This window comes from Lutra lutra, chromosome 1 (genome assembly GCF_902655055.1).
Source record: "Lutra lutra chromosome 1, mLutLut1.2, whole genome shotgun sequence".
NCBI classification, from domain to species: Eukaryota; Metazoa; Chordata; class Mammalia; order Carnivora; family Mustelidae; genus Lutra; species Lutra lutra.
The window spans coordinates 86519093-86532287 of NC_062278.1; the positions used below are offsets into that span (position 1 = coordinate 86519093).

The 13195-nt window shown below is 35.2% G+C and overlaps 1 protein-coding gene across 4 annotated transcripts in view; it reads right to left on the bottom strand.

The window, feature by feature from the left end:
* The window catches only part of IFT80 (intraflagellar transport 80), a 116084-nt gene that overhangs the window by 68269 nt on the left and 34620 nt on the right, over positions 1 to 13195 (bottom strand). For all 4 annotated transcript variants that reach the window (XM_047729080.1, XM_047729072.1, XM_047729063.1 and 1 more), the window contains 3 exons: positions 10055 to 10164; positions 4906 to 4995; positions 4030 to 4167 (listed from right to left, as the gene is read on the bottom strand). In XM_047729080.1, the coding sequence (XP_047585036.1) occupies positions 4030 to 4167; positions 4906 to 4995; positions 10055 to 10164 (338 nt within the window). The remainder of the gene's footprint in view (positions 1 to 4029; positions 4168 to 4905; positions 4996 to 10054; positions 10165 to 13195) is intronic.

A 13195-nucleotide genomic window follows, 5' to 3' on the forward strand; every position in this document is an offset into this window, starting at 1 on the left:
TACTGTATTAATCCATTTATGTGAAATGGCCTGAATAGGGAAATCCATAGAAAAAGAAAGGTGAGTAGTAGTTGCCAGAGGCTGGGAGCTGGATAGGGAGAAATAGGGATTGATAGTAAATGAGTATGAGACTCCTTTTAGAGAAGACGAACATTTCTAAAATTAGAGTGTGGTGGCTGCCCTATGAATACACTTAAAAACACTGAACTGTGTACTTTAAATGGGTAAAATTATAGTATATAAATTATGTCTCAATAAAGCTGCTTTTAAAAAAAGCAGGCAGAAACTTGAGAGGAGTCAATGGTTGATAAAAGGAAACACTATTGAGTAAATTTCCATTTTTTACAACCTTTTATCTAAGAACAGACCCTAACTGGTGCCAGGAATTGTGGCTAAATCTCAGATAGAAACTTGCTGTCACTGGCCAAAAAATCAGAGGATAAAGCTCACTGACCATGCAGATGGAAACAGACGAGAAAACTCCAGAAAGAAAAAGGCCACAGGGACTTCATCATTCCACCAGAACAAAGACAGAGACTAAAGTTTGAGTTTAGTCAAGGTAACTGCCTGTTAACACACACATAGAAGTCAGTGCTCTTTAGAGAAACATAACAGAATCTAGAATCTTTACTATGTATTGTTCACAATGTTCAGAATACAATTCAAAATTACTAGTTATGCAAATACACAAGAAAAATGACACAAGAAAAAAGGCAATTGATGACAAAATGCTAGAATTATCAGATAATGATTTTAAAGAAGATATTATAACCAAGACCTTACTGGAAAATATCATTTTGAACACTGTAACAACAGAGAAAATCTCAGCAGAGATATAAGAACTATGAAAGAATAACCAAATGGAAGTTCTAGAAGTACAAAATACAATATCGGAAATTAAAATTCACTGGACAGGCTTATGAAAGGATTGAAGATAACCAATGAAAGGATTAGTAACTTGAAGATAGGTCAACAAAAATTATCCAATTAGAAATCTCCCTGATGATCTCAGAATACATTTCCCTAAAAATGCTAAATCTAATAAGGTTACTACTTAAAATGAATCAGTGGCTCACTACTGCCTGAAAATAAACTCCAATCTACTTTTAATTTTTCTAACAGACTATAAATCCTTGCCTTTGCATGTTCTGTTCCCTCTCCTGTACCACTGTTCCTTTGATACCAAAGCAATATTTCCAATATTTGAATATTATCATGTCACTAGCCACCATCCGTGGCTTTCTACTGACTAACATATCAGTTTTTCAACTTCATTATTTTAGCTGTTCAAAGGAAGTCTAATATTGGATGCTCAAATAGAAAAACTGATTAATGCAGAGCGTTTCTGGTTGCAGCTGGAAAGAATGACCAGGAGCTCAGCCTCCTCACCTCCTTTCTACCCTACGCAACTCCTAAGAGTGCTTCACAGAAAATAATTTGATTTTTTTTTTTTTTTTTTTTTTTTTGACAGAGAGATCACAAGCAGGCAGAGAGGCAGGCAGAGAGAGAGGAGGAAGCAGGCTCCCCGAGAGAGCAGAGAGCCCGATGCGGGGCTCGATCCCAGGACTCCGAGATCATGACCTGAGCCGAAGGCAGCGGCTTAACCCACTGAGCCACCCAGGCACCCCCAAAATAATTTGATTTTTAAACGCTAGACTCTTTTACAGGGCAAACATAGATCTGGTCCAAGAATATCTTTTCGGTGTTATCTCCTGGTACTATCCCATGCAAAATCTTGCATAAAAGGCACCATACTTGGATACCCAAAGGTTCCTTCTGACTGCAACTCTCATCTCCCAACTTGTCTCCTTGAAGAACTACTAATTCTTCAAGCCTCAGCTCTCCAATCAATATTCACAGGCAGAACTAAGCTCTTCCACACCTTCATAGTGCTTGCACAAAATAATCCTCCTGCATAGCATTTGTCACATTGTACTATGAATCTTATAGCCTGATTCTATACTAGACTGTCAACAACTTGAGTGAAAATCTTTACATCTCTCTATCACCAGTTTCTAAAATACTCTGATGAGCAGTATACATGTGATGTCTATTGAATAAAAGAAAATATATATAAGTGCTAATCTCAAATCCTTAAAAAACTGTTACAATTCTTCAGTCTGAATAAGGTAAAAGAAAAATCTTTTTAGAAAGTTTACTTTTCCAGAATAGTTAACATTCTAAAAACAGGATTGGTGTTTAATAAAGTAAATCTTTAATTCAGTTATTCAAATCAACTCAACACCCCACATTTTTAAATTTTTAAATATTTTCATCAAAATGGCAATTTAAAGATTTGTCTATTTTTTCAAGATTTTATTTATTTATTTGAGAGAGAGAGAGCTACACAGAGAGAGTGCAGGAGCAGGAGGGAGAGGTAGAGAGAGAGGGAGCGGCAGACTCCCACTGAACAGGGAGTCTGACGCAGAAGTGGATCCGAAGACCCTGGAATCATGACCTGAGCAGAAGGCAAATGTTTAACAGACTAAGCCACCCAGGCACCCTTATCTATTAATTTTAAAAAGAGAGAGAGAGCAAGCGTAAGCAGGGCGGAGAGGGAGAATCCTCAAGCAGACTTCCCACTGAGCATAGACCCTGACACAGGGCTGGATCTCAGGACCCTGAGATCATGACCTGAGCTGAAACCAAGAGTCAGATATTCAACTAAACCACCCAAGTACCCCAAAATGGCAATTTAAAATTATCATGCTTAAATCGACTTATAAGTGAATTATTGAGTATCTACTGTGTTATATAGATAATAGAAACCATTGACCTATTGAATCTTATAAACTATCTAGGGAGCCAACAATAACATACATAAAATGAAAATGGAAAATATAAAAGCATAATACATTGTGAGAATGTGTACATATTCTATAGACTTAGAATCATCACTGAAATATTGGATGAAAATGAGATTATCTGATACAACATCCTAATTTATAACTAAAAAAAGAGAGACTTTATATGAGAGGAAGTTAGAAAAACAGATAAATACCTGTGGAAGGTATGAGGAAATGAAGTTAAACACAAGATAGGCCTTAAAGAATGGGTAGAATTCAGTAAGTATAAAACAGCGGTGAGAGCATTCCACAGAAAGGAAAAGATGAATGAGGATGTTAGGGTCAGAGAGGATTCATGAGCCTAATTTGAGCACAGATACAAATTAGGGAGTTGTGAGGGAAAGACTGAATGGATTTTATGGTATTACAGAGAGCTTCTAAAGCCAGGCATATTTTGAAGCCATATGAAGCCAGACTTCATATTTTATGTGATCGAAAACTTATAAAGCAGATCATTTATAAAACTTCAATAATTCTAACTTAATGATCCTGGTTTACATTCAAGGAAAATAAGCCACAGAACAATTATGTGATTTCCTCTTAGTTAGGAATAGTACGGAATAACCCCACTCATCACTCAGTGGCTTCTGGAACACTCTGATGAAGTAACTCATTATTCAAGTTCAATGGGTGAATGTTGCTGAGCTTGGCTGTTTGTTTAGGTTCTAAACAGAATTTGTACAAGGAAGGGTATATATACTCTCTTGTGAGAAAAAGGTCCCCCATGTATGCAAACATGAATTCTTGACAAAAACCCAATTCCTTTGGTTTGAAAATGACCATTTTTAAAACTTACTATTAATTCCATGCCAAAAACATGCAACTAAAATTTCTATATGAAACATATTGACAGTTTAAAAAAAGTTCAAAAACTGAACTCTCCATGTTGATTGGGTATAAATTTTAATACTTTAGCTACTTCACCATCTTCTATAATCATACTTAAAATCAGTATTTCCAGAAAGACAAATAACAGAGAATGTACCCATTCTTCAAATTCAACTTAGAGTTATATGGTCCCATAAATCTGGAATTGATTGAACTAGTATATTCAGAAGGCAAATCAGAAAGATGCAGTCAAACGCATTCACTGAAATTTTTTTTTAAAGATTGAGAACCAGGTGTGTTATGCATAATCACATTTATGACAGTACATCTGTGATTGTTCACCATTATAACTTACCCCAGTTTTATCACACAAGCGTAAAGTATGAAACGATCCGACAGCAAATAACTCTCCATCTGGAGCCCAGGCAACTGAGGTAATAGGATGCTCGTGAGGTTGTGAATTGTACAAAGGGCGGCCATAACTATCCCATACCTAAAAAAACAAAGTTTTAAAAATCTTTTACAACAGTCACCATATTATTACAAAAAAGTTTGTCCTAACAGTAAGGTATCAATTAGAGATTTAGAAATCAACACTTTATAATAGTACTAACTAAATGTCTTTACTATCACATAAGGGGGGAAAGCTGTATTCTTTAAAACCTAAATATCTCAAAAAAATTTTTATAACATTGTAATAATTTTCCAATTTCACTAAATCTTTGGTTAATCATACAACCTATACATTTTGAGTCCTTTTAAATTAAACAAAGTTTTGAAATAGTCAATTTTTTGCTTAAAATTTTTGGTCAGTAAGTGCTCTATCAACTTTACCTAAAAGTATTTATTTCAGTTAAATTTCCTCTAACTCCAGTTACATTAAATCTTATTTATAGTATAAATTATTTTGGTCTGAAGCTGAACAACGTTCAATAAACCAGTAAGATTGATTTTTAAAACTTCACTTGAGTTAATTTAAATAACCAGTAAAACCAGGAGTTTTATTTATGTTCCTGCTCATTAAATCAAGTTCTATAGGTCAGTAAGATTGGTCAATGAGAAAGTCAACACTTTAAAATACCACTTAAAATTTTAAAATAACAATTTGCCAAATCATTTGAGTTAAAAGATACAGCTAAAGTGAAAGACTAAAAGAATATTCTTATTTGCTATATACTTTCCACCTAAATTTAATTCCTTCAACCAGATGATAAATTCAAAAATCATTTACCTTATATTTACAGTCCTCACCAGCAGACAAAATCAGATCATTGACAGAGTTCCAATCTACTTTTAGAATAATGCCATCATGAGCTTTCCACTATGAGGGGGAAAAAAAAAAAGATTTAATTATACCTTCAATAGCACTAGAAAGTTTTGTTTTGTTTTGCCTTTTTTTTTTTTTTTTTTTTTAAGAAAAGACAGTTTGCCTCTCTAATCATTCTCTTATCCTGTCTTTGGAGATTCCCATTTTCCTTTGATAGCTGTTACACATAACCTCATTTGCTTGTTTCATTTCTAATTTAAAGTAATGAAAACACTTAGGATTATGACATCCACTATATAGCTTACTTCCTTATAAATCTCAATTGCCTGGACTCCAGACGGAAAATCTCTTGCTATTAAAGTATTCCAAGCTTGACATGTGTGTGGTAACACTGGACTGAATCCAAATCTTACTCTTTTTTATACAGTTGATTCAGTTAAAGATAATGTCTTCATTCTTTTTTTATCTTCATTCTTTTTTTTTTTTTTAAGATTTTATTTATTTATTTGACAGACAGAGATCACAAGTAGGCAGAGAGGCAGGCGGGGAGGGGGGGTGCTGGGCCGGGGGCGGGGGAGCAGGTTCCCTGCTGAGCAGAGAGCCCGATGCAGGGCTCGATCCCAGGACCCTGGGATCATGACCTGAGCCGAAGGCAGAGGCCTCAACCCACTGAGCCACCCAAGCGCCCCAGTCTTCTGCCCATTTCTTGATTGGATTATTTGTTCTTTGGGTGTTGAGTTTGTTAAGTTCTTTATAGATTTTGGATACTAGCTCTTTATCTGACATGTCATTTGCAAATATCTTCTCCCATTCTGTTGGTTGTCTTTTGGTTTTGTTGACAGTTTCCTTTGCTATGCAAAAGCTTTTTATCTTGATGAAGTCCCAACAGTTCATTTTTGCTTTTGTTTCCCTTGCATCCAGGGAGGAGTCTAGTAAGAAGCTATTGTGGCCAAAGTCAAAGACGTTGCTGCCCATTTCTCCTCTAGGATTTTGATGGATTTCTGTCTCATATTTAGGTCTTTCATCCATTTTGAATTTATCTTTGTGTAAAAATATTTCTTGTGTAAAAAAGTGGTCCAGTTTCATTCTTCTGCATGTTGCTGTCCATTTTCCCAACACTATTTGTTGAAGAGACTGTATTTTTTCTGTTGGATATTCTTTTCTGCTTTGTCAAAGATTAGTTGACCATAGAGTTGAGGGTCCATTTCTGGGTTCTCTATTCTGTTCCATTGATCTATGTGTCTGTTTTTGTGCCAGTACTATACTCTCTTGATGACTACAGCTTTTTTTTTTTTTTAAGATTTTTTTTTTATTATTTTTTTTATTTGACAGACAGATCACAAGTAGGCAGAGAGGCAGGCTGAGAGAGAGAGGAGGAGGAGGCAGGCTCCCCACTGAGCAGAGAGCCCAATGTGAGGCTCGATCCCAGGACCCTGGAATCATGACCTGAGCCGAAGGCAGAGGCTTTAACCACTGAGCCACCCAGGCGCCCTTGATGACTACAGCTTTGTAATACAGCTTGAAGTCTGGGATTGTAATGACTCCAGCTTTGGTTTTCTTTTTCAACATTATTTTGGCTATTCAGGGTTTTTTAATGGTTCCCTACAAATTTTAGAATTGTTTGTTCTAGCTCTGTGAAAAATGCTGGTGTTATTTTGATAGGGATTGCACTGAATGTGTAGATTACTTTGGGTAGTATAGACATTTTAACAATATTTGTTAGTCCAATCCATGAGCATGGAATGTTTTTCTATTTCTTGTGTCTTCCTCAATTTCTTTCATAAGTATTCTATAGTTTTCAGAGTACAGATCTTTTACCTCTTTAGTCAGATTTATTCCTAGGTATCTTATGGTTTTTGGTGTAACTGTAAATGGGACTGATTCCTTGATTTCTCTTTCTGCTGTTTCATTATTGGTGTATAGAAATGCAACACACTTCTGTGCTTTGATTTTATATCCTGTGACTTTTCTGAATTCCTGTAGCAGTTCTAGCAATTTTTTGGTGGAGTTCTTTCGGGTTTTCTACACAGACTATCATGTCATCTACAAAGAGTGGAAGTTTGACTTCTTCTTTGCTGATATGGATGCCTTTTATTTCTTTTTGTTGTCTGTATCTGAGGCTGGACTTCCAGTACTATGTTGAACAACAGACCATCCTATTGTTCTTAATGCACACAGAGTAAAATATTAAATTAGAGTCAAATAAGCTTTAAGAATAAATAGTAATTCATAGCTTGCTTTACTCAGGATATACAAAAATAGCTACTCTCAAAAACAAATGTTTTGATAATATACTTTAAAAAGAATTAATTCACACAATTTACCATTAAATTAATACAATGTCCTGAAATAGACTGCAAGGATAAAAATAACAATGCACAGGGGCACCTGGGTGGCTCAGTCATTAAGTGTCTGCCTTTGGCTCAGGTCATGATCCCAGGGTCCTGGGATCGAGCCCCACATCAGGCTCCCTGCTCTGCGGGAAGCCTGCTTCTCCCTCTTCCACTCCCCCTGCTTGTGTTCCCTCTCTCACTGTGTCTCTCTCTCTCTCTGTCAAATAATAAATAAAATATTTTAAAAAAAATAATGCACAGACACAGATATGGGTATATATAGATACACATACACAGAGATTCTCAAGTCTCCTTTCTAAGCTATAAAAATAAATTTTTATATATTCAAAAGTTAGGAACAAAATATGATTTAAACCTTCTATATACTATGATTTAGAATTATCAGTTTATATTATACATATTTATATACTACACATAAAGCATAGACAGTTTTCAATTATTTCTCAATTAACCAGACATTTTGTGAAATTCCTTTGACAATGAGCTTCTTGAGGGCAGAAACTATGTTCTGTTTCACTCTGAATTATCTCACATAAGGCACAGTATCTGGTATATAATATGTATGTACTACATTTTCACTAAATGAATAAATAAACAAAAGTATCCTCAATATAAAACCAAGCTCTGGGTCTCAAGAAGAGTCCCTAAAGCTTTTAATGGAAATCAGGTATATACTTTTAAATTATATTCTACAAGCAAGAGTAAGTGTTCCTTTTTACGGACAACCCAAATTTGAATATGTGTTTATACCTAAGGAAAACTGCCACAGCTTTAGTTTACCCAAAAGAAAAAAAAAAAATTTGTACGAAGTTACCAATTATACTTGAACTCCTCTTCCATGGTAGCTGAATTTTGGCAGTGGGTGCTTTTCTTGCCCTCTATTTCGTGCTGGCCCAAAGATTCTACTAAACCACTGAACTATAATTTACCAATGGTAATATACAGTATCTGAGTTGTGTTCATATAAGCCTAATTATAGGTATCTCAATAAATCACATAACTATAAACCAAAAGATTCACCTTGCCTGTTTTTGCTGTATAATTTTAAAGCAGATTTTTGGAGTTTAAGTGGTATGGAAGAACTTTGACTAAAGGCAGGCGGAACTAGTTCTTTCGCAGCTTCTTCCATTTGCCCAAATTCTTTACCTTAGCTGCCTAAGAGCAAGCAAGGACTTGTATCTTCTATTTCTTGTTTGTACCATAGTTCTCGGCAAAGTGTTCTGCATATAGTAGAAATGTAAATGCATGTTGACTTTATGAAATATGTATAGCATAATCTACATAGAAGTTAAAATTAGAGAAACTCAATGTCATTTCTATTTCCTTAGTCCCCAAAATCTATACACACTGAACGGTTAAATCTGACAGTTCTTTTTAAAACACTTTTATACCCATTGTAGCTGCTAAATCTCCAGCACCAAATCCCTTACTCTGGACCCAATCATTCTATATCTTTTTTCCAGCCTCCCTGGCTCTAATTTATTAGGGGCTGACTAAAAGGTAGAGATGACATGACTCACCAGTAACATATAGTAACAACTACTCTATATTGAGTGCTTACTGTATGCACTCAATATGCTTATTGTATAAACTGTCATATGCACTTTGTAATTTAACTCATTTAATCCTCACAACAGTCCTATAAGTAGGTACTAGCATCACAACTAAGAGATGAGAAAGCTGAGAATCAAAAGATATTTTTTTAACTTGCCTAAAGTTACATTTAGGTAAATAAGTGAATATCTGAAACCAGGTGACTAAGTCTGAAGCCTGTATTTTTATTATCCATACTACACTGTGTCATTATCAAAATATGAAGAAAATGATTCTGCCTTTTAACGCTGAAATCAAACATCAAAACCCTGAATACAGGGGTGCCTGGGTGGCTCAGTGGGTTAAAGCCTCTGCCTTCGGCTAAGGTCATGGTCCCAGTGTCCTGGGATCGAGCCCCACATCGGGCTCTCTGCTCAGCAGGGAACCTGCCTCCTCCTCTCTCTGCCTGCCTCTCTGCCTACTTGTGATCTCTATCTGTCAAATAAATAAATAAAATCTTTAAAAAAAAAAAACACCTGAATACAGACTTTTTTCATTAATTTGTCCTACTCTGACCTGTCTTAACTGTCACCATAGTTTTGCTTCTATATATTTGGTAAAAGTATATACACCTAACTTGTCTTAAAATTTTTCATTAATTTGTCCTACTCTGATCTGTCTTAACTGTCACCATAGTTTTGCTTCTATATATTTGGTAAAAGTATATACACCTAACTTGTTCTGAACATTACACTGATGACCCTTCTGAAAATACTAAAAGAATGCTATGGTTTTAGAGAAAGATTAAGTGTATCGAATAAATGATGTTTAAGAGGAGGAGGAGAATGCTAGTTATAATGATAAGAAACACAGTCTAAACAAGCTTTTAAAGTTTTATGATTTTGTCCTGTTTTGTTTCAAATCTATACATGTGAGGCTGACTCTGCTAAATTTAAAGATGCCTATCATGCCAAATCTTGTGACAATTTAGTAACTCAAAACACATTTATGATTTACTGGTATAATGTAAGTTGGAATAAGGAGGAAGTGAACCTTGTTAGACACATAACCAGATATCCCCTATTCTGTAATAAAGGCTAGTAAAAACACACACTTAAAAGCTTCAGACAAAAGACCACCCAGAAGAAAGGGACTCCTAAGAAAGTGACCTCTCACTTAGCAGTCCAACAGATCCTGATAACAGCTTACAAATGCCTGAGAAATACCTGTAAAACTTTAGCATTTGGTTGAAGAGGTTTAATGATCAGCTGCTTGCCTGCCGTGTAAAGAACTTTTTCTGAATCAGGGCCCCATGCTACCGAATATACTGGTGTTCCTGTAAAAAGGAAAAGAAAATTAAAAAAAAAAAAAACCAACAGATTTTCATTATTATGCCTTATAATAAGAGAGCTAGTTAAGAGCATCAAAAAAGCAATATGGGGTGCCATTTCATTTCATATTCAATGGCCCTTTAAAACTGAAGGATAGCCTGATACTGAAACAAACTGAGTTAATATTGACCATTGAAAATCTACTGTAAGCAACTGAAAAACTATGTTTTTAACTAATTTTGATCTTGCTAAGAAAATAGGATGGGAGTTCTTAGGAATTCAATATAGTGTGCTACTAAAATATAGAACATAAAATAAATACACTTCATTATTTTAAGATATAAAGAAATATCAGAAAAGTCATGATTTATCATTTCCCACCAACAGCCATCAGTGCTTAAACTGACTCAACACATAAGTTGACTTAAATTTTCCATACAAAAATATAAATGGTATATTTACTTTATTAATTCCCATTCCTGAGGATACTACAGGAAATAGACCTACCACTCATCTGCTGCTGAAGCAGTTCTCTAATGGACAGAAACCATTCTACCCCAAAATGATCTATCCCCTCCTATCTATGAATTTATAAAGGCAAATTAAATATCAGATTGAGGAAAGTTTTGCTATCTATCAAGCTGGGCTTTGGCCTGAAAGCTAGGCTAAGAAGGGTTCAGATATCCCATAACCAGGATGAAGCTGACTTATACTTTTGGGGAAAAGTACATGTTTGACTCAATGTACCATTCTTTTTTTTTTTTTAAGGTTTTATTTATTTATTTGACAGACAGAGATCACAAGTAAGGCAGAGAGGTAGGCGGGGGGAGGGGGGGGCGGGGAGGGGGAGCAGGCTCCCCACTGACCAGAGAGCCCCATGCAGGGTTCAATCCCAGCACCCTGAGATCCTGACCTGAGCCGAAGGCAGAGGCTTAACCCACTGGGCCACCCAGGCGCCCTCAATGTACCATTCTATAAACTACTTTAAACTTCATACTGTTTTCAATTTCTTAGGATAGGAATTTGGAGAAGGTATTTTTTTAACTCAATGACTTTCACATTAATATCTTCTGGAAGGCTATACTTTATTTGAACCTAGTTTTTTTAAAAATGAGTATTATACCTGGCAAAAGCATTAAATAAGCTGTACTCCACTCTCTGACCCAGTTACCATCCATTAGGAAAGTGAATCAAGGTTATATAATTAATCTATGAAATATTAATCCATTAACATTTCTAAAGCCGCTTTCAAAAATCATCTAGAACTCGTAAATCAGACTACTGTAGCAGTTGACTTTCTGTGAATGAATAAGACATTCTTAGTAAAATGAAATCTGAGTCTGAGGATTTATGGGTAATCAATAAGATTTAATTATTCATTTAAATGGAAAACCCAGCTGATGCTAATCAACAGGAGTAATCAGTAATCAACAGGGAGTAAATTTCAGTAATGGCTTGTGCTCAAGTGGAACCCTACCTTTTTCATGCCATTTTATTCCCAATCAGAATATAATTCAGTTGTGAGCAAGTCTCAGTGGTTTAGGGAATTTAAAAAGTCTAGTTTACAACAGACCTAGAGCAAAAAAAAAAAAAAAAAAACAACAACAACAACAACCAAACAAACTCTGAAGCATGCCTTCCATGATTTAGGTTAGATAGTATATTGGGTCTAAATATGCTATTCAGTCAATTACATCTAGGATTGTTCCGTATCTGAAGAACCCACAAATAGCCAGAAGGCACTTCTTCTGCACTTGGTAAGTACATTCTCTTGGAATATTCTCTGGAAGTAGCCAGAAGCTGACCTGGATTTCACAAGTAAACTGCCAAATAGAATTCAACTCCAATAAACTCCCTAGAACATGTAAATCAAAATTTCAGATATTTCAAATATGGTTCTTGATGAGTACTGGAAGGGAATAGAGGCTGAATGCTTATTTGATAGGGTGGTAGAGTTATAGGTACCTTCTTTATTTCCATTATTATAGTTATAATTATTGTGCAAAAAGTAAATTATTTTAATTAAGAACTATCAAATCATCTGAATACAATCAGTAAAATTACACTTTTCTGGGGTATACATTAAACAATGACAAACATCTACCCCCAAGGAAATAATTCAGTAAATACAACTCCCATTGAGTTATACAGGATGTGACTCTAGCCCTTTAGTTGTGGTAAAAGGCACAGTTGGGGTATAGGATGAGGAGCTAGGGAAGCTTTTGTCCTCTTTATCATTGAATTTGTGGCCTCATTAAGTCAGCCGTGTCACCATTTCCTTGCTTATTAACCTTATAAATCTTCAGAATACTTATCTTCCCTGTTGGGACTTGGGAGTTTATTCATTTCCTGATTATAAAATATTTTTTAAACAATAATAATGTTAAAAAAACAGATATAAGAACTTATAGTATAAAACAAAATAAGATTTTAGAGGAAAAGTTAAGCAATTCCTTTGCTGTAACATGTGGCTTTTAACCACATTTGTTTATCAAAAACAAATACAGGGGGGCGCCTGGGTGGCTCAGTTGGTTAAGCGGCTGCCTTCAGCTTGGTCATGGTCCCAGGGTTCTGGAATCCAGTCCCACTTTGGGCTCCCAGCTCAGCGGAGAGCCTGCTTCTCCCTCTGCTTCCATCTGCCGCTCTGCCTACTTGTGCTCTCTCTGTCAAATAAATAAATAAAATCTTTAAAAAACAACCAAACAAGAAAACAAACAAAAAAACAAAAATGGGATTATGAGAGATAAGATCAATAGTTAAGTCCCATTAGTTTAATCTTCCTAACCACTAATATTTAAAATGGATATAATATCAAGAACTAAGAGAGGTCTTCATTATATTCATCTCTTATATTAATAATAAAATGTTAAGTGTGAAACCACTGTATATATGAATGCTTTCTTCTCCAAAAGGAGATATACTATACAACTTCTAATTTGGGTAGTTCTGATGAACATCATTATTGAAAGTGGAAAAATTAGCTTTATAAAGAAAATAATGATTTTTATTATAATGGAATCCATCCCACTTGCATTT